Raw genomic sequence first — 26,012 nt, 5'->3', positions numbered from 1 at the left:
TTCAGGATGGTATATAGGTTTTGTTTCACACTCTCACCTCCTATCTTTGCTGTGACTGAGTGAACAAAAAGCAGTTTGAAACCAAGAGCAGGCTTAGCAGGAGGCGATGCTGTGGCATGAAAGCAACGTCTGTGGGGAGCTAAGCACCATGGATCAGCCCACCTTGCCCTCTTGTGTCCCAGCCTCTGGTCACATACATTTCTTTCTCCCCTTCTGACACTATTCCCACTTGAAATGAGTGTCCCCATCTGCCATCTTGAATCACCCTTCAGGGTTCATCTCTAATACTAATTATGCTATAAAGCCTTTTCTTTTTCTTAACCCATTCCTAGCTTCCTGACTCTCCAGCTCTCTCAACCCTTATCATCTACTTTTTGCCTGTCTCACTCTGTGTTGCCTCAACCCCCAAATCACCTCTACAGTTGAGGGGGTGCCCTGTTCATAAATTTCTACCGTCTGACATAGTGGGCAAAGAACCCTGAACTTAGAACACAGGTTCTGAGAATTATGTTAAGACTACAGATGTGTTATATTAGAAAGCCATTTCAAAAATACTTGACAGCTTAACAAAAACTCAACTTCTCATTTAAAAACCCAGTATACTATCTAGAACACCAATCCCCAGTTGGCTGTGCTCTACCACATCAAACTTAAAACAAAAAAGACTTCCAACTTAGCATCACTCCAATGACACGTGTGTCATTACTGAAAACAAGCTTAATTACTTTAATTACTGAACTGAAAACAAGCTATTTAGAAAGGGCTCTTACCATGGTCTACGTGAGCCAAAACACAGATATTCCGAATGTTAGCAGTGTTTTTCTGGAGTTGAATCATCTTATCCAAACTATTGAGCACCATGGTCTCTTATTTCCTGTGACTAAAAATTAAAGACGTATTACAAATGACTAAAGATCTGGACAATAAAAAAGGGTTTTTAATATTGGGAACTGACAAGATTTCTCAAGTTCCTTCAAGTAAAAACCCAACGAACCGCTTAAAAGATACCCACCCAGACCTAAGTCCAATTGAGCACTTCAGCAACTACTGTATGTACTACGACTGTGGATTTTACTCATCCTTCCGGATCTGCGATGAATCACAGAGTTCCTTATGGCTGGGTGCCCAGTGACACTAGGAACTCTGCCCTGTACTCTGTACAGGGGTGAATTTCTCCAGGTCAGTGATGACGTATCGCAACGGTCGTAAGCAGGAGAGAAGATGCTGGCATCTCTCCTTCCGCTCCTAGATCTTTTTCCAAGTCCCTCCTCCTATCATTCTCCTTGCTTTCACTGGAGGGGAAACATTCAGCTTGATGTCTGCTACGGAGCCCGAATAAAGTTTTGGGTCACGTGCTTAATTGCTGAGCAGGTGCAATGAACGTCTTTCATTCCTTCCCACATTGGGGAAAAGAAAAAATAAACCCTGATGATCTCCACCTTCTCTTCTTCATCACTCCCTTCTTCTTTGAGGACTCCGGGTCCACAATGAAAAGCAGTCGAGCGCCAGAGGACACTTAACCTCGGGCGGCAGCCGCTCCCATCCCGGGTTCGCCCCCGGCCCCGCCCCGCCGCCGCGGCGCCCCGGGTCCCCCCACCGCCTGGAGCTGCCAGAGGAGGACGCCCAGCGCTCTGCTGGCCCGCACTCACCGGCTCCCACCGCCCAATCAGTCCCGCTCGGACTCCGGCGCAGACCACACCACGCACGTCGCAGGCGCACACAACCAGGTGTCTCCCAAATGCCCGCGCGCCGGGGGCGGGGCTAGCGACGCACGACCTTTGACCCGCGCGCGTCTCTGTCGCCGCCGGAAGCCGGCGCCGCGTCCGTCTCCTGGGCTCCCGCGGTTGCCTTGACTACGGAGGGCGCGTTGGAACGGCGGAAGTTGCGAGTTTGGAGGAGCCGAGGAGCCGGGAGCATGAGGACTTGGTGTCTGTGTCAGATTTGTACTTGCGGGTAAGGAACGGCCGGCGTGGCGACGGCCGGGCTTGGAAGTGAGCTAAGGCCGAGGGGGCGGGGACGAAGCTCTCAGAGTGGCCGCCCCGCGGAGGTGCGGGGACACGGGCGCAGCCACGTCCCCACTTATCCCCGGGTCCCCGAATGCTGGCCGCGCACCCGGCCAGCTATCTCGGGTAAAGCAGTTCTGCTTTGTGGGCACCTGGTACTTTCCAGGTGGCGCTGGTGATAAAGAACCCGCCTGCCAGTGCAGGAGACCCAGGAGACGAGGTTCCATCCCTAGTTTGTGAAGATCCCCTGGAGGAGGGCACAGCAACCCACTCCAGTATTCTTGCCTGGAGAATCCCATGGACAGGAGCCTGGCGAGCTACAGTCCATAGGGTCGCAAACACGATTGAAACGACTTTGCACGCACGCACGCATTTGTGGGCTCCTATCCAGGGCGCAAACTCCCAATGCCATCCAGCGGTGGGATTTATATGCCTGTGCAGCAGCGGCCGGAGGTCAGGCTGGTAAGTGGGGATCTGATTCGACTGGGAGAGTGTATGCCCCACACTATTTTAAAAATTAATAAAAGGAAACAAGAATAGAACGGTGTGCAAGTCGATGAGTTTTCGATCCATGTTACGCTTTCTTTTATCCCTTGCTTTCTTTTTCCCCCACCCCTGCCTGACCGATATTTTCTTTCCCAAGCCCATCCAGCCTGTGCTCCTTTGGAATCTGATTTCCTGACACCTAGAATTGGTCAGTGAGTCCTGCATGACAACCTCCCGTCACCTAAGAAATAGTCTTCTCCTTCCTCAACTTCCCTGTTGACCTAGGGATTAGATCACTGTTTGCTCAATGAATATTATGAATATGTCAGCCCTGTGGTATTGTAATCTCCTCCAAAGGAAAGACATTTAGAATGTTGATGAAAGCAGTTTTCCCCTTAGTTTCATGGTAAATGTTTATAATTAATAATCCAATATGGATTAGAAGGTAAATCGACATTTGAGGATTTGATTCATATTTGAAAACCTGATGTGCACAAAAATTGTTATTTCTAATCTTTCATTTCTATCCAACCCAAGTTCCTTTCCCATCCACCTGTCAGGAATTTTCAGTCTTCATGATGTTGGAGGCTCCCTTTTCTTCAGGCAGTTAAATGATCCGGGGAACTGAGGCATAGCCAAAACAAGGAATCTTCTCTGGACTTTAAACATTGGTAATGCTTCCCACTGACATGTCTCTCGCTGAAGTTCTAAGAATCCTGTCAGCAGTAGTGCACCCCTACTTTCAAGTGTATGTTGGAGGTACAAGAATCTTGGCAAAGCCAGGAGCCACAGTTGGAGGGTTCACCTAGCCAACTCTTGACATTTGGCCACCACCCACAACTGTGATAGAGTGGGGCAAAGATCCCTGCTCTTCTAAGAGAACAAACTCATTGATGTTTCAGTTCACTGCCTCTGTCTATCAGGATCAAGATTGTTGGGCCCCTTTGGGAAATTTTGACCCCTGTCTGTTACTTTTTCATCTCGCTATTTTAATCTTTTTTTCCCCCTACTATGTAACTAAAAATTTCCAAATGTTTATTTCTTTCACTTTATCAGTCAAAACTGCTATCATATTTTCCTCTGCAGTATGCACATACAATTGCTCATGTGAGTTAAACTGTAGTGAGTTTTTTATGTTTGCATAGGCGACATCATTGCCCACATGGAACCACAAGGATTTATGAAAATTCTGGTGGGTCTTGTGCCACAACTGAATATTTGGAAAAATATCCTACATACGGCAGTGTTCTTCCACCTCAGAGTCTGAAGCCCAAGGAAGAATTTCGAGGATATGGTGGCAAAATGGAAGGAATAACAACATTTAAGTAAATATCAAGAAACAATTTGCTTTACTTATTTTTTCACCACTCTCCTGGTTTTAATAAAGTTTTCTTTAAACTATTTAGTTTAACTCTTTAAACTATTTAGTTGACTTAAGTTGAACCAATCTAAAATGCAAGAAACTGGTTGAGTCACAACTTGAGAAAGACAGAAAGATGAGAACTAAGCTAGAATGACAAAACTGAGAATGTAAAAGGGAAATATAAAAAGTTCTGTTGATTTCTTTTTTAACCTCCTAAAATCTATGTGTTTGTCTGCTTTCCACTGTAACCAGAATGCAATAACTTCCTAAGGGTTATGTTTGCATCTACTCCAGCTTTTGCATCTCTGATCTGTTTTCTAACTTTAGGTGACCAAGAGGACTCTTTCTTTTTTTAATTTTATTTTTCACTGAAGTATAGCTGATTGACAGTGTTGTCCCCATCTCTGCCGTACAGGAAAGTGACTTGCTTACACACTTACAGACGTTGCTTTTTTAATGTTCATCATAGGATTTTGAATATAGTCCCTGTGCTATTCAGTAGGACCTTGTTGTTTATCCATCCAATAGATTAATATCATAGATTACAATCTGCTAATCTGAAACTCCCAGTTTTTCCCTCCCCCACGCCCTTGGCAACCACCAGTCTGTACTCTATGTCCGTGAGTCTGTTTTTGTTTTATAGATAGGTTCATTTTTGCCATATTTTAGATTCCACATACAAGTTATATGGCACTTGTCTTTTTCTTTCTAACTTCACTTACTTATGATAATCTTTAGTTGCACTCATGTTGCTGTAAATGACATTATTTCATTCCTTTTTATGGCTGAGTAGCATTCCATTGTATATATATGTACCACATCTTCTTTATCCATTCATCTGTCACTGGACATTTGTTTCCATGTCTTGGCTGTTGTGAATAGTGCTGCTGTGAAGATAGGGATGGTGCATATATCTTTTTGAATTGTAGTTTTGTTGGATATATGCCTGGGAGTGGGACTGCTGAATAATATGGTAGTTCTATTTTTAGTTTTTTGAGGACCCTCCATACTAATTTCCATAGTGGCTATACCAACTTAAATTCCTACTAACAGTAGAGGAGAGTTCCCTTTTCTCCACATCCTCTCCAGCATTTGTTATTTACAGACTTTTTAATGATGACCATACTAGCTAATGTGAAGTTGTACCTCATTGTAGTTTTGAGTTTCTCCAATAATTAGTGATGTTGAGCAAGATGACCTTTTTAAAATGCAGATCCAATTCTATCACCTCCCTGCTAAAACTGGTCTTGTATTTTCCCATCATATTTAATATACAACCAAATCCCTTCATTGCTTGGTCCCCACTTTCTTCTCTGATTTATTTTCACTGTAATGCCCTTTGCACTGCTGGTTACATCCCATGGGACATTTTTCATTTCTTGAATGTTCTAAGTTTCCCTTGTCACATAACCTTCCAAGATACTATTTTACCTGCCTGAAATTCTTCCTGTATCTTACCCTAGTTTACATTGGCTCAACCTATGGATCTCAACTCAATTATTACTCGGAAAAGCCTTCTCTGACACCCAGTTTTTGGTGAGGTAAAAGTCCCCTATATAAGTTCTCAAATATCTGCCTATTATTTATCATTAGTCTCAGTGAAAGCAGGAACTGTGTGTCTTCTTATCTCAGCATTCCATTTCCAGAAACCTATTACATGCCTACTAGCTCATAGTAGGTGCTCAATATTTATTCAGTATGTGAAAGACAGAAAAGTTCTTTTAAGCCTCAGTCTTTCACTTGGCTCAGCACTTTTGATCTCTTTGTATCTTTGTCAATTCAGTTCTTTTTTTTATTCTGTTGATGTGCACACTATATTCAAGGCACAATCTAAGGCATTAAAAAATATCAATAAACAGGTTCTTGCTTTCAAGGAACTCGTACATCAGATTTCTATAATTTAGGGTTTTTAAAATGCTCTAGGACAATGTTAACTTTTAGTATTATCCATTTTCATGTCAAAGGAAGATCATTTTACTTACATAGCAAAGGTGGAGACCTTCAAACTTTTAGCCCAATACTTATACTTTAACATTTCAGGCCACTCTTGTGGTTCCTTCTGTAGGTGTGTGGCTCTTCCAGAAATGTGAAGATCTTCCATAGTCCTCAGACTTTTGTGTGATTTGGAATTATCAAGAAAGGCTACAGTTATAGGTTCCAGACCACCACCTAAAACAGTCAGAAGCTAATGGAATGGATTCCAGGAATATGCATTTTTAACCAGCATCAGTGGTGATTCTGTTACTACAGACTCAATGCAGTGGGCAGGTCCTGGACTGTCCACTGGGTCTGATGTGGAATGGAAAGAAGGGCTCCCCCACCACTGTTTATAGTCTTTTAACTATGAACGGTCCCCAAACAAAAATCAGACAAACAAGATAATCCCAGATCATAGTAAATGAGATGAAGGAACTAAACAGCTGGTTGAGATAGAGCCAAGGGGAAAGGTTGCTCTTTTTATCTCCACCTGTACTCCTTTCTTCCTTGATGCCTTAGTGATTCATAATGGAGATTTGAAATAAAGTTCACAATATTCATATTTGTTGAATAAAGATTTTGCATTTAACCAACTCTAAAAAATGAAGAAAGTTTAACCTGCCACATGTTTCTTTTAAAAAGTCAATTGCTTTTCAATTCTGGGTTTTCTCCATTGCCTTGTTCAAGTAGCCTTAATAGTAAAAATAAAATAAAACTAAATAAAGTTTCAAATATGCCAACAAAACGAAACCTTCCATTTCTTAAATCATCTTTCCACTGAGTAAAACACTAGATCTTTTCTTTGTATTTTGACTAGGGAGTTAGCAGTATCGTGGCTCAGATGGTAAAGAATCTGCTTGCAGAAGACTCAGGTTCGATCCCTGGGTCAGGAAGATCCCCTGGAGAAGGAAATGGCAACCCCCTCCAGTATTCTTGCCTGGGAAATCCCACGGACAGAGGAGCCTGACGGGCCACAATCCATGGGTCGCATAAAAGTTGGGCACAACTTAGCAACTAACAACAGAAGTATTTCCAAGGACCACATTCAAGGGATTTGGAACTCTTGCTTGACTCCCTCATGTTGACAATGTTGACTAGGCAACAGATAGCAGCTGATTCATCTGTACAATTGAAAAATAATGTGTCATTCTGTTCTATACTTTTCTGTACTGTAGGAAGAGACTATAAAGAGCAGATGTCTGGACTTGTACAGGACTTTTGGTCCTTTAGAGGATTACAGTTGTAGCAGAATCAATGACTGCCAGAGTTGGCAGGAAGGCTGTCCTGAAAGTCTGAGTCCAGACATGTCCAAAGTTTTAGGATATATCAGATGAGTAAGAGTGCATTTACCCTTCACTGTGTCTCCATAGAAAGTTGTTTTGGGTTTGGAGGTACACTTTCTAACATGTAACCAGTCTAACTAGAGAAATTAAGACTTCTAAGCTTTCTCTGTCCTCTCCCTGATTCTGCCACTTCCTTATTGCATTTTAGCCTGTTCCTCTCTAGCTGGTATTTGGGAAGAGCAAAGAACAACTCAGATATCTTGAGCAGCAGAGGTATGTGATGTCTACTGTTGTTCATCTTCTAAAGTATTTCTCAAGCCTTTGTTAAGTGTCAAGCGCTATGCTTGGTGCCTGGGATACAGTGATGAGCAGAAATAGTCCTGATCTCTATGCTTACAGACACTGCAGTCTAGTGGAGGTGGCAATCAAAAAAATCATTCAGAATGAGTATAAAATTGCAACAGTGATCAAATCTAGGAAGGGTAGGCACCAGGTAACTGGAGAGCCAGAATAAGAGGCTTGACTTTATCAGAGAAATAAGAAGAATGACTTAAAATCTGAAGGTTGTAAAGCACTTAACTGGATTAAGAATAAGAACGTGCTTTCCAGGCAGAGAGCAGCATGAAGCAGGAAGGAGAAGGCCAGCAGGGGCAGAGGAAGCACAAGGTGAGTTAAAGCCACCTCGTTAAAGTGGGAGAGGCCATGCCCAGTTTCTTCTGTAGCCTTAGAGCAGTAAGAAGCCACTGGGGGTTTCTTTTTGGGGTGTGTGTGTGTGTGTGTGTGTGTGTGTGTGTGTGTGTGGCAGGGGGTATGGAAAGATTGGAGAGAAAACTAGTGAGTGAGTTTAGGAAGCTACTGAACTGATGTGGATGAGCTATTACAAAAACTTAGAATACCAGGGTGGTGGATGAGACACAGAAGAGCAGTTAGATTTAAGAGAGATTTAGGAGGCAAAGCTGATAGGACGTGGTGATAAACTAAATTTAACAGGGAAGTGAGGCATAAAGGGGCTTCCTAGGTGGCGCCAGTGATAAAGGAACCTGCCTGCCATTGCAGGAGACATACAAGACAACGGGTTCAGTCCCTTGAGGCATGAAGCGTCGGTCTAGGTTCCTGATTGCTCAGCTGAAGAAGTGGAGGTGCCATTCACCAAGAAAGGAACAAGCAAAAGGGGCCAGAATTGTTGGGGAGAAATATTTTGATTAGGGGTATAGTATGTTTTGAGGTGCCGTTGACTATCTGAGAGGCCTTGTGAAAACTGGTCTGGATCTAAGAGAAGTGGTCTAAGCAGAGATGTAAGTTTGAGAGGCATTTCCATCTAGTTAGTGATGGCAGCTATGGAGGTGGAGGAGCTGTGCTCAGGAGGGAACATGGGATGAGCAGAGGAGAGTGTGCAGACCCAAGTGCTGAGGAACTCTAGCACTTCATGACTGAGTCTAGGAGGGTGAAGCGACATAGGAGACTGAGAAGAAATAATGAGGAAGACGGGGGAAAGAGATTTCCAGAAATAGAAAGAGTGGTCAATAATGAAAGTTACTACTGGAGAGGTCCGGTAAGATGATGACTAAGACTGTCTGATGCATTTCACCATATAGAAGTCACTGTGGACCTTGAAATTACCAGAGAGGGCTGTGCTGAAAAACCAGGTTGAAGTAGGTTGACAGGGGTGAGTTAACAAGTCTAAGAAGTTATATTGTGAACAGAGAAGGGATTCAGTGAGTTTTGTTTTCGGGAGGTTATGACCACATACAGAAAATACTGATTAGTAAAAAAAAACGATTTGAATAAATCATAAAATAAGTGACCACAGCCAATAGAAAAGAAATGCCAATAGAAATATCAATAGAAAGTCAATGCCAAAGAACAGAAAGCAATTTGGAAGACTTTCAGTAGTAGTAATCAAAATAATCATTCTTTATGTGTACAAAATAGTCATGTGTATGCTGTACCTGCATATATGTGTCAGTCCTTAAAACAACCCTGTATGAGGTAGATGACATTACAGTTCTATTTTATATATAAGGAAACTGGGACAGGTGAAGTTATCCAATATAATACATGTAGCGAATGACAGAGCCAGGATTTGGGCCCAGGTGGTCTGATCAGTCCAAGTCTGTGGTCTTCTCCAATTCAACAGACAGCCTCAGTGTCTGCAATAACGTAATGTTTATCAAATGCCCAGGGTGGCCGGGATACTCTTATGACCCTCATCCCTGGCAAGAGCTGCCAGAGGATCAGAAGATGAGTAAGACTTACATCCATGCTATGAATATGATTGTTGTCTAAAGGCCAGAGTCAGATGTACGTGACTCCTTTAACTGATTATTTAAAGATGAGCAGGAAGACAGCATGACTCAACAAAAAGACAGCACACCCAAACAGTTCATTAGAGTCTTTAATAGGATGAATAAGGGTTTTGACAAAGTGGACCCAGGGGATATAGTTAAAATTTTTTTCAGATTCATTTAAACCTTTAACCTGTGATTTCCTTCCAGGTTAGACCAAAAATTCAATTCTTGGAAGATTTTATTTCTGTAAGATCCAATTAACCAATGATTCATTGGAAAGAGGTTTGGAAAAACGGATTTTTAAAAAATATTTATTTTTCTTAAGATATTTAGTCACTGGGTAGGACATAAAGGAATTCAGTAATCTCTTTCAAGTAGTTTACCAGCCATCACCATTTTAATATCTTTTAGACTTTTCTAGTGGAAGACTTGAAAACTTTAATACTGAATTGAAAGAGTTAAAAACAAAAGAACCTGTGAGGCTATGTTTCAAACTTATATATTTCAGGTCGGATTATCGTCCTTACAAAATAGACAAACAGCCTCGCCATGCACCAGAAGAATATAAACCAAAACAGGGGGTGATTGATCTTGGCACCACCTACAAACGGGATTTTAATTCTTACAAAGTACATCCTGTGGTGATAGTTCGGCCTCTGGAGAGACAACAAGTTAAAAAAGGAAAGCTGGACACTGTCCCAACCTATAAAGGTAACTTGCCATCTCCAAAATTAAAGCACCAAAAAACAAAAATTTAACCTTTAGCTTTGACATCCAACATGTAATCGCAGTTCTGGCAGACTGCCAAACTTAAGTCTCCAAGGCTTAGGAGAAAACTTCTTTCTCTTTTGTCAAAATAATATTGCATAGTGAGGAAAAAAGACCATTTGCTTGGTTGAGAGTTAAGAGACCTGGGTTCCTGTCTAAATTCAGCCACTAAGTTTTCTCTATCTCAAACCATGAAAACAAAGGATACTACTGAACAAGCATTATGTCCTATTTGTCACATTATGCCATTTTGAGTTGGCACTTCTCCTTTCTTCCCAGTATGAAACTACTGAGCATTCTGAAGGCTTTGAGAAAGTCAAATAAATAGCAACCCTCTTCACCATTCAGGTTCTGAACCAACCAAAAGAGTTGGCAGGGAGAGAACCAAAATATTGCCTTTTATGTTGATAAAGGCTGGGATAGAGGATGACACTTACCTCTGTTAACAGATGGTCCCTGATACTGAACTTCAGGATAAAACAGGCGTGTTCACCCAGTGAGACAATGTTGGATCTTCACACAGGCCACCTGCTCCTCTTGGCCTTCCAGCATGGAATACCTTCTGCCTGCTGGCAACCAACTGCAGGGAAAAAGGGGCTGGACGATGTGTGACCAGTTTCTTTCCAAAAATCAATCTGGTCTTACAACACTGTTGCTTTGGGCAGTTCTTTATTTTCCAGCAATAGGCTATCTGGTTAGTTCATACTATTTCTATATTTTTTGTTAATAATGTAATTGCATATTTAGGCTTACAGTCTTTTTACTCATATATGATATAACTGAATGGCTATGTCCTAATATGAAACCTTTTTATAAAAGTGATGCCATCCACAATAACAATAATGATTTATATTTTCAACAAATAATAAATGAATACACACTTATTCTTTAAACATCACTCTTAGCAGTTCAATGGGCAAGTAAAGTGTATGTTCCCTGGAAAAGGAAATGGCAACCCACTCCAGTGTTCTTGCCTGGGAAATCCCATGGACAGAGGAGCCTGGTGGGTTACAGTCCATGGGGTCACAAGAGAGTCACTCTTTTTAAGACTGAATGACTAAACAACACAGTATATGGAATTAGTATAGTATGATCTATAAGTCAGCTCAGTAGGGAGATCAGGAACAATGTTCTTTGTTTTGTTTTGTTTTTTAAGTTATGAGCATATAAGACCATACAAGGAACAAATTTTTAAGATAACACATACAGTGAGCATATCAGGGCTTCCCTGATAGCTCAGTGGTAAAGAATCCGCCTGCAATGCAGGAGACCCCGGTTCAATTCCTAGGTCAGGAAGATCTGCTGGAGAAGGGATAGGCTACCCATTCCAGTATTCTTGGGCTTCTCTTGTCATTCAGCTGGTAAAGAATCCACCTTCAATGTGGGAGACCTGGGTTGGAAAGATCCCCTGGAGAAAGGAAAGGCTATTCACTCCAGTATTCTGGCCTAGAGAATTCCATGGACTGTATGGGGTCACAAAGAGTCAGTCATGACTGAACAACTTTCACAGAGATTTTCACATACAGTGAACAAAGATATTTTTATAATATAGCATATAGTAATTGCTAAGATATATATTAATTGCTATGCATAGGAGATAATGTATTACATAATAATTTGACATAAAACTGGTAAAATGTTTGTACTGGGTCTTTTATTTTATTTTCCATTCATTTTTATTAGTTGGAGGCTAATTACTTTACAATATTGTAGTGGGTTTTGTCATACATTGACATGAATCAGCCATGGATTTACATGTATTCCCCATCCCGATACCCCCTCCCACCTCCCTCTCCACCCGATCCCTCTGGGTCTTCCCAGTGCACCAGGCCCAAGCACTTGTCTCATGCATCCAACCTGGGCTGGTGATCTGTTTCACCCTATATAATATACATGTTTCGATGCTGTTCTCTCAAAACATCCCACCCTCGCCTTCTCCCACAGAGTCCAAAAGTCTGTTCTTTACACCTGTGTCTCTTTTTCTGTTTTACATATAGGGTTATCATTACCATCTTTCTAAATTCCATATATATGCCTTAGTATACTGTATTGGTCTTTATGTTTCTGGCTTACTTCACTCTGTATAATGGGCTCCAGTTTCATCCATCTCATTAGAACTGATTCAAATGAATTCTTTTTAATGGCTGAGTAATATTCCATGGTGTATATGTACCACAGCGTCCTCATCCATTCGTCTGCTGATGGGCATCTAGGTTGCTTCCATGTCCTGGCTATTATAAACAGTGCTGCGATGAACATTGGGGTGCATGTGTCTCTTTCAGATCTGGTTTCCTTGGTGTGTATGCCCAGAAGTGGGATTGCTGGGTCATATGGCAGTTCTATTTCCAGTTTTTTAAGAAATAGCCACACTGTTCTCCATAGCGGCTGTACTAGTTTGCATTCCCACCAACAGTGTAAGAGGGTTCCCTTTTCTCCACACCCTCTCCGGCATTTATTGCTTGTAGACTTTTGGATAGCAGCCATCCTGACTGGCGTGTAATGGTACCTCATTGTGGTTTTGATTTGCATTTCTCTGATAATGAGTGATGTTGAGCGTCTTTTCATGTGTTTGTTAGCCATCTGTATGTCTTCTTGGGAGAAATGTCTGTTTAGATCTTTGGCCCATTTTTTGATTGGGTCATTTATTTTTCTGGAATTGAGCTGCAGGAGTTGCTTGTATACTTTTGAGATTAATCCTTTGTCTGTTGCTTCATTTGCTATTATTTTCTCCAGTCTGAGGGCTGTCTTTTCACCTTGCTTATAGTTTCCTTTGTTGTGCAAAAGCTTTTAAGCTTTTGTTTATTTTTGTTTTTAAAGCTTTTGTTTATTTTTGCTTTTATTTCCAATATTCTGGGAGGTGGGTCATAGAGGATCCTGCTGTGATTTATGTCGGAGAGTGTTTTGCCTATGTTCTCCTCTAGGAGTTCTATAGTTTCTGGTCTTACATTTAGATCTTTAATCCATTTTGAGTTTATTTTTGTGTATGGTGTTAGAAAGTGTTCTAGTTTCATTCTTTTACAAGTGGTTGACTAGTTTTCCCAGCACCACTTGTTAAAGAGGTTGTCTTTTTTCCATTGTATATTCTTGCCTCCTTTGTTGAAGATAAGGTGTCCATAGGTTTGTGGATTTATCTCTGGGCTTTCTATTCTGTTCCATTGATCTATGTTTCTGTCTTTGTGCCAGTACCATACTGTCTTGATGACTGTGGCTTTGTAATATAGTCTGAAGTCAGGCAGGTTGATTCCTCCAGTTCTTCTTTCTCAAGACTGCTTTGGCTATTCGAGGTTTTTTGTATTTCCATACAAATTGTGAAATTATTTGTTCTAGTTCTGTGAAAAATACTGTTGGTAGCTTGATAGGGATTGCATTGAATCTATAGATTGCTTTGGGTAGTATAGCCATTTTGACAATGTTGATTCTTCTAATCCATGAACACGGTATGTTTCTCCATCTGTTTGTGTCCTCTTTGATTTCTTTCATCAGTGTTTTATAGTTTTCTATGTATAGGGCTTTTGTTTCTTTAGGTAGATATACTCCTAAGTATTTTATTCTTTTTGTTGCAATGGTGAATGGTATTGTTTCCTTAATTTCTGTTTTCTCATTGTTAGTGTATAGGAATGCAAGGGATTTCTGTGTGTTAATTTTATATCCTGCAACTTTACTATATTCGTTGACTAGCTCTAGTAATTTTCTGGTAGAGTCTTTAGGGTTTTCTATGTAGAGGATCATGTCATCTGCAAACAGTGAGAGTTTCACTTCTTTTCCTATCTGGATTCCTTTTACTTCTTTTTCTGCTCTGATTGCTGTGGCCAAAACTTCCAAAACTATGTTGAATAGCAGTGGTGAGAGTGGGCACCCTTGTCTTGTTCCTGATGTACTGGGTCTTTTAAACAACCATAGTAAGATTTTCTTTTTTTCTCCGTAAAGTTCACTTAAAATACAATAATACTGATAATCTTGATGCCTTGACTATTTACATGTAACATATACACATGCACACACACACTCACACATCCAATACTAGTTCTGGCTTCTCATTACCTGGGCTTCCTATAGATTCATGTACTTCTACTCCCACAACCCAATGTTGAGGATTCCTGGATTCCTTCTGGCCTCCCCTCTCCTGATCTTTCCTAATGAGGAAAGGTTATCCTTGTATTTCCAGGTTGGGGGCATGAGACAAGAAAACCTATGGGCCAAGGGGACATGTTACCATCCTGTGTGATGACCACACTACAGCCTCTGTAGATCCTTCCATAAGGACAGATCTGTAGCTGAAGAGGAATCACAATGGGAAGAGCCTCTCACTATAACTGAACAGTTAGAGCATAGAGGGAAGATGGAAATGGGATATGATTAAAAACAAAAAAAACTACAAGATGGTGAGAAGGGCGTCATCTAGATTCTGGAGATGTGGCTCTATGGAACTGGTGACTCTTAGACAGAAATTTATCTGCCCCCAGCAGCCTTGGTTTAGAAACTTATTCAGACTAAAGTGTACATAAAGAAAATAGGTCAGTATTTGATTTGATAAATACTTTTTAGGGATTACTCTTCTGTGTGCCAGGCACTACAAGGAATAGAGATCTGAATGGAGCAGGGTTGCTGACATTTAGAAACTTTACAGGTGAGGGGAAAAAAAGCAATATAGCATGAAAAATTAAATAGTCACACAAGAAATAAATGAGATATCACAAGGAGGAGGGAATGATTCATTAGAAAATTATGAAACAATTAGTGCTTCAAAAATTTAGACTGAACAAGATATCACTGCAGGCTAGTCTGAGAATGCATCAGAGACTAGTAAGTATTGATGTATGGAAAGAGGAGGGACGTCCTAAAAGCTAGAGTGAGATGAGCAAAAAGTCATAAAGCCAGAAAAATAAAAGGGTATTCAGTGAACATGGTGTGGACCAGAGAATTTCAGGATCTGAGTAATTAGTGTCTAATTCCAAAAATGTAGGTTAAGATTGTGATGTTTTGGTTGTTAGACTGAGGAGCTTAACATTTTTCTACTAGCCACTAAAATTTTTTGAGTTCTGCTACCAGGTAGGATATAGTAGATGGCAGAAAGCCATAACCTCCACTGAAACAGCTAAAAACATACATAAATTTTTTAAAATCTTTTTTTAAATAGAAGCAAAGAACTAAATTTACAGAGATGGAGGAGCCCTTCCTAGATAAGCTGAGGTGGCCAACTGTTCACTCCTCTGGAAGCATCTGTCAAGTCCAGGCGAGGCTGAAGATTGGGGTGGCATAAGCAGGGGACTCTTCTAGGGGGAAGGGAAATCAGTGGAGAACCTCACACATAGGCAGGTATGACAGTTAGAATCTATAAATACCCCAGATGCAGGGCTGGTTTCCCTTGTGGGGTGTTTGCTAAGTGTCGAGGGGGCATGGTGGGCTAGAAGACTGGGCTAGAAAGAGCTCACAGAAATGTCCCACAGTCTCTCTTGGGAACAGGTGCTTGGAAGACAAAGCCCCACTAGAATGAATGCAAAGCTACAAACACATCACAGGTCTTGTCCGAAGAAATTTGTAATTAGAGGAAGACTTTGTCTAATTAAAGATGTCACTGAACGCCAGTCTTGCTCAGTTCCTGACTGGATCAAGGTGGTCTGCCCCACATCCTATCTGCCCAACAGAGGGAAGAGCAAGCTGTCTTCTGTTGAAAGTAACACTGATTTTAGTTTCTATGATTTTCTTATGCATAACGTCCAGCATAAAATAAAACCTTATAAGACCTATGAAGAATCAGGAAGTATTTGAAGAGATAATGGTCAAAGAATTTCCAAAATTGGTGAAGGAATTCAGGCCACAGATTCAAGCGCTTATCAAACTGCAAAATAAACACAAAGCCATGTCTGGCAACTGTCATCAAACTTCTGTGGTTTTTTTTTTGTTTTTTGTTTTTAAATTTTATTTATTTGTTTATTTACTTCTAACTGCACTGGGTCTTGCTCGCTGTGCACGGGCTTTCTCAAGTTAGGCAAGCGGGGGCCACTCTGCAGTCGCAGGGTGTGGTGACTTCTCTGGCTGTGGAGCACGGGTTCTGGGGCACTCAGGCTCAGTAGCTACGGTGAACAGGCTTAGTTGCTCCACAGCATGTGGGATCTTCCCGGACCAGGGATTGAACCTGTTTCCCCTGCCTTGGCAGGCAGATTCTTAACCACTGGGCCACCAAGGAAGTCCCATCATCAAACTTCTGAAAACCAAGTAAAGATAACTTCTTAGAAGTAGTAAGATCAAAACTACGCGATTATCTACAAAAGAAAAGTTAGAAATGTACTTAACTTCACCAGAAACTATAGAAGCCTGAAGACAATGAATGACATCTTTAATGTTAAAAGGAAAAAAAATTGAGAATTTCAAACCCAGTGAATCCTAGAATTTTATATGTAGTGAAAATATCCTTCAAAATAATGTAAAATAAAGAGGTTTTTAGGGAAGGAAAAAAAAGGAGAAAAAGTGTTAGTAGCAGATACATACTACAAAAGTAATTAAAGGAAGTTCTTCAGGTTGAAGGAAAATGATTCCAGAGAGAAGCACAAAGAGCAGCAGTCAATGGGTCTGTAAAGAGAAAATTGATGAAATGGAATGCTGATTCTGTTAAAAGATTGCAAAGTTGAATAACCCTAACAACAATGACCAAGGAGAAAAATAAAAAGAGAAGATACTAACTACAAATATCAAGAATGAAATAAGGATCTTGCTGTAAAGCCTATAGAACCTTATTTTACAATATTTATTTTTCTATTTCCTTATTCTTATTTTTGAGGATTTCATCAGGTTGCTATTCATTGCATGATTGCTTCAGATGGAAAAACTTATAATTTAGAAAGTAAAATAAACAGGATTTGAAAATGACTTGAAACAGAGAAGGGAGTGAGGCAGAAAAAATTAACTGGGTGAAATCTTTACATGAGATGCCAAATTCAAAATAGTGTTTTATTGTTGTGTTATTTAGGGAAAATGAGTCTGAGCAAGATGGTGAACTCAGTTGGGGCAAACTAAGTTTCAATTTACCTCTTGGACATTTGAATAGAGATTGTCCAGGAGGAAGATAGATATGTTGGTTTGGATTTCAAGGGAAGTCTGCAGTAGAGATTCAAGTTTGGGAGTCATCAACTTACAGGTAGGATTAAAACTGTGAGACAAGTTTGATGATGTGTAGATTGAGAAAGAAAGGATGGAGTCCCCCAACTTTATGAAAATTGGTCCCACATTCTTGGTGCCATAAGACAACGCAGAGAACAGAGCCCCAACTACCAAGAGAAAGAAACTGCATATGCCGCTGAGGACTTTTGTCCTCAAAGAGGAACCCAGAACAGCTCACTGTGTAAGGATGGAGTTGGAGCTCTGCATCTGGATGTTCATGATGAGCAAACACATGCAAGTACCTCATGGACTTAAAGCTGTTTAGAAGAAAGCAAACTTCCCATCTAAACTGAATGGCCCTTATCTAACAAGTGCAGTACTGTAGTTGCCAAATGACCAGATGCATTGTTAGATGTAGACGGCATTATGTTTGATTTTTTTTCCGTAAGTGTCATAAGAGACTAAGAACCAATGATATTAATAAAGGCCATGATATTTTGAAGGTATTACTAGAGTGTTATTAATAAATATTATAGGAAAATAATAAATTTCCAGGCATATGAGCATAGGGATATTTAAAAGAGGCAAACCAATTTTCTGCAGATCTCTGGAATCAATACATTGCTATCAAATCTCGTCTCTCTAAAATTTTGCTTCCTTTTTGAAAACCAAACTTTTTTGGTAAGGGAGAGTATTCTTTTCTATTTAGTTTCTCTCAAGAAATTAACATCTTTTGTAGACATTTTGGCAACAAAGGGTCTCCCTGTATGTTCATATTGAACCATAGACCTTCCATTAACATCCTCTGGTTTCCTTAGTTACTGAAAAGTAGTGCTACAATTTTATACTTGAGGTAGCAAACAACAGAGTCCTTCATGGTGACTCAAGAAGAAGCGAGTTTGTGGTAAAGCTTCCTGTGAGGTGGAATTGGAAAACTATCACGTGCAGCAGAAGCTTGAGGGAGAACTACCCCTTGCCCACCCCACCACCGCCATCAGCTAGCTAGCTTTTCTCACAGCATCCTCACTCCCCTGGACACATCTTCTCTGATCGCCCTCCAAGGTCTAGCCTTCCCTGCCTATGTATCATGTCACTTTCCTTATGAGTCTATTCCAAAGTCTTCAGCTCACCATAGCTCTCCAATTCTGCTTCATGGCACCTTTCACATTCTTCTCCCACATGTATCTGAATTTGTTTTCAAATGTAAGTTCACAAGACCAAGAACGTGCATGACCCAGATCATGTTTTCTTACCAGGTCTCTACTATCCGAAAGATTGCCTGCTCTTAGGTTATTCACTCTTATTCAAACATCAGTAGCTTGAAGGTGGTGGGAGTAATCATTATTTGGTCAAAAACGTGGTTATTTTGGCAGAAATGCCTGTGACTGAGAAGCTTTTCTCTTCAAAAGAAGTATCCACAGAAGGAACATTTGAATTTTTGCCTTTCCAATAAACACTGCATGGCCTTTAGCCTAGACTCTAATTCTTTATCATGTATATCTTCTGTCTCTTATAAATTAATTTTTGGTATTTAGAGATACGTATTTTGGGGTGAAGTCAATTCCATAGCATTTCTCAGCTTTCTCCCTTTCTCATCTAGAAACAGAAAGCCTAAATAAACCTCAGTTAAAATATAGGCACTTCAGTTTTCCATCCATGGTCGGGGTGAGCTGCAAGAATAATTAAGGTATTTAACATGAAATCCCAAGTTCAGCCCTGATGTTTATTTCTAAATTCCATACTTAGTCTCTCACACTTTAGAGAGCATTCATTCAGTCTGGGCCCCTCACCTCCAATGAAGCCCATTTCCCGAGGAGGAAAAATCGAAGCCAGTGCTCCTCCTGGGATAGTACAAGTTACCTTGGACCTTGTATGTTTGCTCAGGGAGTCCTGTTGGCTTCCAGGGGTACAGTGGAGCTGAAGTTTTCTCTACTTTGAGGAGTCCCCCCAAAGTAAGGAGTAATATCCACATCACTCTTGCCCACACAGTAGGGCCCTTGGTTTTATGTTAATCCCTAGCTTTTATGTTTCACACTTCAGCATGTTATAACAAAAATCCCAACCAGTTCCTGGGAACACAACCCTAATCTCCTAAATTCTGCCTTCACCCAAAACAACCTTTTTGGTTTTCAAAAACAATCAACAGTCAGGCTCAGATGTTCCATTCCCATGTTAAATCACAAGAATCTGAAAGTGGAAAGTTGTGTGTATTAAAGTGGGGAGATAGGAAGAGGAAAGTAGAAGTGAAGGAAAAAAGGAATAAATCTGAGGGGAAATCAGTGGAACTTCCTACTTAATTGGTGTTGAGATACCTAAAGGAAATGCAAGGACGGCAACGAGAGAAGTCAATCATGATTTTCAGAAGGTGGTGGTGTCCTTCAGTATTTAAAAATGCTCTCTCTTTTAAATTTTCAAGATGATTATAGAGCTTGGGACATTCAGAAAAGTGAACTCTACAAGCCACAACAAACTTACTATCCCCCTACTGTGAGATTTGGAAATTCAACAACATTTCAGGATGACTATGTCCCTCGGGAGATAAAGCCTAGACAAAGCTGTAAACCCAGCCCGGCGGTCAAACGCTCTACCATCCCATTTAGCGGGAACACAAGTCATCGCCTTGATTATGTGCCTCATCGGCCAGAATTCAAGCTGGCAAGGCCAAAAGACAGCTACAAGCCACCCGACCAACCCTTGGAGGACCTCACAACTCACCGATGCGACTTTCAGGGTCTCGTCGGTGAAACGGCAAAGATCTGCCGACCTGCACACACCAGAGTGGCCCAGGACGCTCCATTCGAAGGAAGCACTGAGTTCCGGGACAGTTTTCAAGCGTGGGCACTCCCAGCACCGCAAGTTCAGAAAGTGCCGGAGTGCGTCCCTCCCGCAGGCACCATGCAGCTGCAGAGCACCAGCCACCTCGACTATGTCCCGCATCAGGCCACGCGTGTGCTTCCCATCAGGCCCGCTTCTCGTAGGAGAAATCATAACTTTCCTTTCCAAGGAAAGAGCACCACGATGCAAGATTTCCCAGCATGGGAAAGCTGCCGTCAGGGACTCATTAAGCAGGAGCCGCAGATCCCCAGCCCATCCGGAAAATTCGATGGCCTGAGCACTTTCAGGTCTCACTACGTGCCCCATGAACTAATTCCCACCGAGAGCTGCAAACCTGCGGACGCTCCCTTGAAGAGGTCGCTTCCGTTTGATGACGTCACCATGTACTCTCTGGAGTATATGCCCAAGAAACTGGAGACCTGCCCGGCTAGCTACCCTTCCCCTCCTGGCTACCTGTTTGAAACTACAGATTCCCGAGGTCATAAATTCTTCCGCAAGATCGCTCCCGCGGTGAAGGCCTTCTAATTCTCAAATCAGGTTTAAAAGGAAGCGGACTTACAGCATGTTGGCTTCTCAAGGACAAAATCAATTTTCTATAGTAGAAAAAAAAATTTTTAAGTGAAAACTAATCATTTTTTAAATTTTTAAACAAGAAATTTAGAAAATCTGTCAGAAGAAATCAGGATTTTAAAATCCATTTCGAATTAACATTTTAACCAAGATTATTCTTTAGTATGCATTTCTGAGACTTAAATTATGTACATTCCCATCAGAACTATTTTTAATCCCAACATACTGTTTGGTAACTTGTTTCAATCTATTATCATTTATACTTGTGTTTATACTTAAGTCAAGTATATGGTTATTCACATAGGTGTGATCATTCATCAAGTGCCTTAGGACTTTTCTAGAGCACCACGGAAAATGACACACGGATTCTTCTTTCAAGACCACAGTATTTTTCTCCTTAGACTTCAAGGCATCTATGAGGTGTTCCCCTGAGTCAGGTTTTCATTGGTGGCTGTTAAGATGGCTGCACTGCTCCTCACAGGGTTCAGGTTAGTAAGAGGCACCCTAACGTTGAAATCTAAGGCTCCGTGGGTTGGAAATCGAAGCACCTGAGTTCACAGTTCCAATGATGTTAATTTCTATCTGTGTTACCCGAGGCAAGGGACTCTTGTCTTTGAGTCTCAGTGTCTTCATCTGTAAAAGAATGTCTGCTCTGCCTACCTCACAGAAACTTTGCTCTGAGCATCAGGTCCTGTGATGCCTTGAAATCCACAAAGTAAGAGTGCTAACCAAGAATCAGGGGTTGTTCATAAGTCACCTAATCTCTTTTTGTACCTGTTCCTCCATTTTCATATTAGGAGAATTCCCTACTCCATACTCCCTTTTGGCCTGTAGCAAGGATTGTAGAATAACCTAGCCTGCTTCGAGCTGATGAGGAGTATGACTTCTGAGAGGAGTCTTCCCCCCTAAAACTTCACAAGCATCCTAGGAGTTGTTACAGAGAATGGAGAGTGTTGGTAGGGGAATAATGTGGTTTGAATGACACTATTTCCAAAAAAGAAAAAGCATTTGCAGAAGTTTAGAGTATGCCCAGCAGCTCTGAAGAAAATGTTCAGGGTAACCGCTGGCAATTATGCACCCAATTGCCGCTCCCAGAATCACAGTGCAGAAGAAGAACCAGGCTCAGTAGGAGCACAGTTACAGTGTGAAGAGCAATGCCAAGAAGGGAGGGAGGGAAGGAATGGTGGCACCAAGTGAAGTAGACAGAACAGACTGTATATATAAATGCTGAACATTCCCTAATGAATGAGACTCTCCCCCCCAACCCCAGCCACGCCATGCCGCACTTGAGATCTTAGTTCCCAGACCAGGGATTGAACCCGTGCCCCCTGCATGGGAAGCGTGGTGTTCCAACCACTGGATTGGCAGGGGAGTCCCATGAAATAAATTCTTACTGGGTGTTTTTGGGGGTGATATGATTTATTTTATCTCAAAAGTTTAGTCTTGTAGTTTTAGAATTGTTTCAAAACATATATCCATAACTAAGAATAAGTCCATCAACTTTTGGTTAAAGTCTTTTTCATTATGTGGCAGTAAATTGTTTTCATTTGCTTTTGTATTTATTAGAGGAAATTATGTTGAATTATATATATCTAGTAATATTAATAAAATATCACTTAATGAAATTTCATGAAATCATTTCTTCAACCAATTTTCTCTGGAAGAGACCTTGTTAATAAAGTATTTTCTAGGTTAATGTATGCATGATTCACACACACACACAGTCACACAACATTTTAAAAGCACTGGAAACTAGTAATATTTAACCATCTGCCAGATTTAGAATGAGTTTCCACTAAGCCAAACTTGGATGAATCTGGTGAAGAATGGGGGACATTTGGAGACAAAAAGCAGTAGAAAGTTACACCCCCACCCCATCCCGTCTCTACCCTGTCTCCCTGCATATCCTTGTTGTGGAAAATAAGACCACAGAATTAGAAAGAAAGGCTCTGTCATTCATAAGAATTGGAGGGACAACAGCACCAAGAGTGAACACTATGTGCACCATGGACTTTGGGTGATTATGCTGTGTCAAGGTTAAGCCACCCACTGAGACACCCACACCCTCTGGGCACAGGCTATTAAAGGTTGGGAGGCTGTGCAAGTGTGGGGGCGGGAGGCACAGGTTAACTCTCTGTTTTTTCCACTCAATTTTGTTGTGAACCTAAAACTCTTCTAAAACAATAAAGTGATTAAAGAAGAAAACCAAAAACTAGGCAGCAGGAAGAACAGAGGGGGGTGTTCAGCAATCGGAGACTGGGAATCCCCATTCCCCAGCCCCTTAAAACATCTGATTTATAGACTTTTGTACAAACTACCCAAGGCCCTCTCTGGGGCTTCCCTGGTGGTTCAGCTGGTAAAGAATCATCCTGCCAATGCAGGAGACGCAAGAGATGCAGGTTCGATCCCTGGGTCGGGAAGATCCCCTGGAGGAGGAAATGGCAACCCTCTCCAGTATTCTTGCCTGGGAAATCCCGTGGACAGAGGAGCCAAGTGGGCTCCAGTCCATGAGGTTGTAAAGAGTCAGACATGACTGAGCAACTGACACACACAAGGCCCTCCCTGAGAGTCTCTTTGTGAGAGCAGCCTGTGAGGGGAAGAGGAGACCTCTGAACATTCATCAAAGAAAGGGAAGATGAACCTGATAATCCTAAATTAGCAAATTTCAAACAAAGCTGTTTAAAAAGAGTGCTGATAACATACTTTTCGAAGGTCACAGTATCCAATACAACAACAAGAAACTTTCACCTATTCTTCTCTTTCCACTCAGTGCTGTTTTACGCGGACATGCAGATTTTCATCTTATGTCACAGACTTAGGATTTTCACCAATGTCACCATCCCCTGCCCCTTCAACTGCACACACAGGTTGCCAGCTGCTCTCTAGGGCAGCTAGGTCTGTGTCTCCATCACCTCCAGCATCCCCAGCAAGACTTCTTTACTTGAATCCATTAGGGAGGTAGAGTGGTTAGCAGGGAAACATGGCCAGGAGATGCTGATGGTCAGCAAGCCTTGGAAGACGGGAGCCAGAAGAGGGGTGAAGACGCTAGTTTCTTCCATAGACAGACTAACGTATGTGACCTGGTATATGTTGCCTTCCCTGTCTGAGCCCTGTTTCTTCATCTACAACACAGACTTCAAAGGCTGTGTATCCAGAATATATAAAGAGCTTTTAAAACTCAACAGTAAGAGGAAAAATGGATAAAAGATCTAAACAGCTACTTCACTAAAGATTATACACAGATGGTGTATTAGTTTGCTAAAGTTGCTGTAACAAAGTTTAACAAAGCAAGTGGGGTAACCATTTTACTTTCTCACTGTTCTGGAGGCTACAAGTCCAAGGTCAAGGTGTTGGTAGAGCTGGTTCCTCCTGAGGACTGCAAGGGAGAATCTGTTCTGTTCTTCCCCCTGCTTCTGGAGCATTGCTGGCAACCTTCAGTGTTTCTTGGCTTAGCAATCTCAGCCTTTATCTTCTCCCTATGTGCAGGCACCTGGGTCCAAATTCCCCATTTTTGTAAGACTACCAGTCATGGGACTTCCCTGGAGGTCCAGTGGTTCAGATTTTGTCTTCCAATGCAGGGGTGTAGGTTCCATGCCTGGTCAGGGAACTAAGATCTCACATGCCTCATGACCGAAAAACCAGAACATAAAACAAGCAAATATTACTACAGATTCAATAAAGATTTTAAATAATGGTCCACATCCAAAAAAAAAAAATACCAGTCATATTGATATTCACAGACTCAGGTCTTTGACCCACCCTAATGTTGCACACCCTAATGGTCTCATGGTTTGCTGATAATTTGCAAAGACCCTAATTCCAAATAAGGTCACATTCTAGGAGTTAGAAATTTTTTGGGGGGGAGGGGGAATGGACAAAGTTCAATCCATAAAAGATGACAGAGGAGTATATGAAAACATACTCAACATCATTAGCCAACAGGGAAATGCAGATTAAAACTACAATGACATACCACTATATTCCTATTAGAATAGCTACAATACACACAGACACACACCTGACAAATGTACATCATTAGTCAATAGGGAGATTCAGATTAAAACTATGAGACACCTATTACCCAGTTGTCCCACACTGCAGGTGGATTATTTACCATCTGAGCCACCAGGGAAGCCCAATCAGACACCACTATGCACCTATTAGAATGGCTACAAAATACACATGCACACCTGCATGCATGCTCAGTCACTCAATCATGTCTGACTCTCTGCAACCCCATGGACTGTGGCCTGCCAGGCTCCTCTGCCCATGGGATTCTCCAGGCAATAATATTGGAGTGGGTTATCATGCCCTCCTCTGGGAATTTTCCTGACCCAGGGAATGAACCTGCATCTCATGTCTTCTACATTGGCAGGTGGGTTCCTTACCACTGGTGACCTCTGGGAAAGCCCACACATATACACATACAGACACAAACATGACAATCTTGTACTGACGAGGATTTGAGCAGCTGACACCTATATGTCGTTAGTGGGAACATAAATTTTGGAAAACAGTTTGACAGTTTCTTCTAAACATGCACTTATTATATGAGCCAGAAATCCACTTCTAGGTATTTATCAAAGAAGAATGAAAATTTAAGTTTTCCACAAAAGCCTGTACATGAATGTTTATACAATTTTACTCATCCTCATTCCACACTGGAAACAATCCTGATGTCTTTTAACTGGAAGAATTACACATATCTCTACTATACTCAAACAAACTCAATTAAAGGAACAAACTGTTGATTTCCCAATATTATGCATGAATCTCAAAGGTGTTTTGGTCAGTGAAAGAAGCAGGGCCTCAAAGGCCACATAATGAATGATCACACTTGCATAAAATTCTGGAAAATGTAAAACTGTAGGGACAGGAAATAAATCAGTAATTGCCAGGGGGTGGGGCATGGAGAAATTAGTGATTACCAAGAAGCAAGATAAAGGGATTTGGGGCATAAAGGAGCTGTTATGTTAGAAAATGTGGTGGTTGACAAACAACTGTATTTGTTAAAACTATGAGAACTGTAGGGGCTTCCCAGGTGGTGCCAGTGGTAAAGAATCCTCCTGCCATTGCAGGAGATGCGAGAAAATGTTTCAATCCCTGGGTTGGGAAGATCCTGGAGAAGGAAATGGCTACCCACTCCAGTATTCTTGCCTGGAGAATTCCATGGACAGAAGGGCCTGAAGGGTACTGTGTATGGAGTCTGCGAAGAGTCAGACATGACAGAGTTCACATGTGTGTGCGCACACACACACATACGCATGAGAACTGTAAACCACAGAGTCAACATGACTGCATGTCAAATGATAAAAACCATCAGCCAGGAGGTGGGGAGAAC

General features: G+C 41.4%; 1 protein-coding gene across 3 annotated transcripts; it reads left to right on the top strand.

Annotated features, from left to right (window-relative positions):
• The first annotated feature begins 1,811 nt into the window (after positions 1–1,811).
• Positions 1,812–22,289, top strand: SAXO2 (stabilizer of axonemal microtubules 2). 3 transcript variants are annotated; one of them, XM_070478279.1, is made up of 4 exons: positions 1,817–1,953; positions 3,635–3,814; positions 9,909–10,111; positions 19,683–22,289. In XM_070478279.1, the coding sequence occupies exons 1-4, from the start codon at positions 1,916–1,918 to the stop codon at positions 20,624–20,626; spliced, it is 1,365 nt and encodes a 454-aa protein (XP_070334380.1). In that variant the 5' UTR covers positions 1,817–1,915; the 3' UTR covers positions 20,627–22,289. The 3 variants fall into 3 exon arrangements, with proteins under 3 accessions (XP_020756628.2, XP_070334380.1, XP_070334381.1); XM_070478280.1 differs by lacking the exon at positions 1,817–1,953 and adding an exon at positions 2,374–3,160; XM_020900969.2 differs by lacking the exon at positions 3,635–3,814 and having other exon boundaries at positions 1,812–1,953.
• Positions 22,290–26,012: the final 3,723 nt, after the last annotated feature.

The sequence above is a fragment of the Odocoileus virginianus genome, chromosome 16 (assembly GCF_023699985.2).
Source record: "Odocoileus virginianus isolate 20LAN1187 ecotype Illinois chromosome 16, Ovbor_1.2, whole genome shotgun sequence".
Classification (NCBI taxonomy): Eukaryota; Metazoa; Chordata; class Mammalia; order Artiodactyla; family Cervidae; genus Odocoileus; species Odocoileus virginianus.
This window is presented reverse-complemented; position numbering and strand designations above follow the sequence as displayed.

Excerpts from the sequence above, each read along its gene's own strand:
- SAXO2 (XM_070478279.1), top strand. The coding sequence starts at position 1,916 with ATGAGGACTTGGTGTCTGTGTCAGATTTGTACTTGCGG. Across the intron at positions 1,954-3,634 it reads TGTCAGATTTGTACTTGCGG|GCGACATCATTGCCCACATG; the intron begins GTAAGGAACGGC and ends ATGTTTGCATAG. Across the intron at positions 10,112-19,682 it reads CACTGTCCCAACCTATAAAG|ATGATTATAGAGCTTGGGAC; the intron begins GTAACTTGCCAT and ends TAAATTTTCAAG.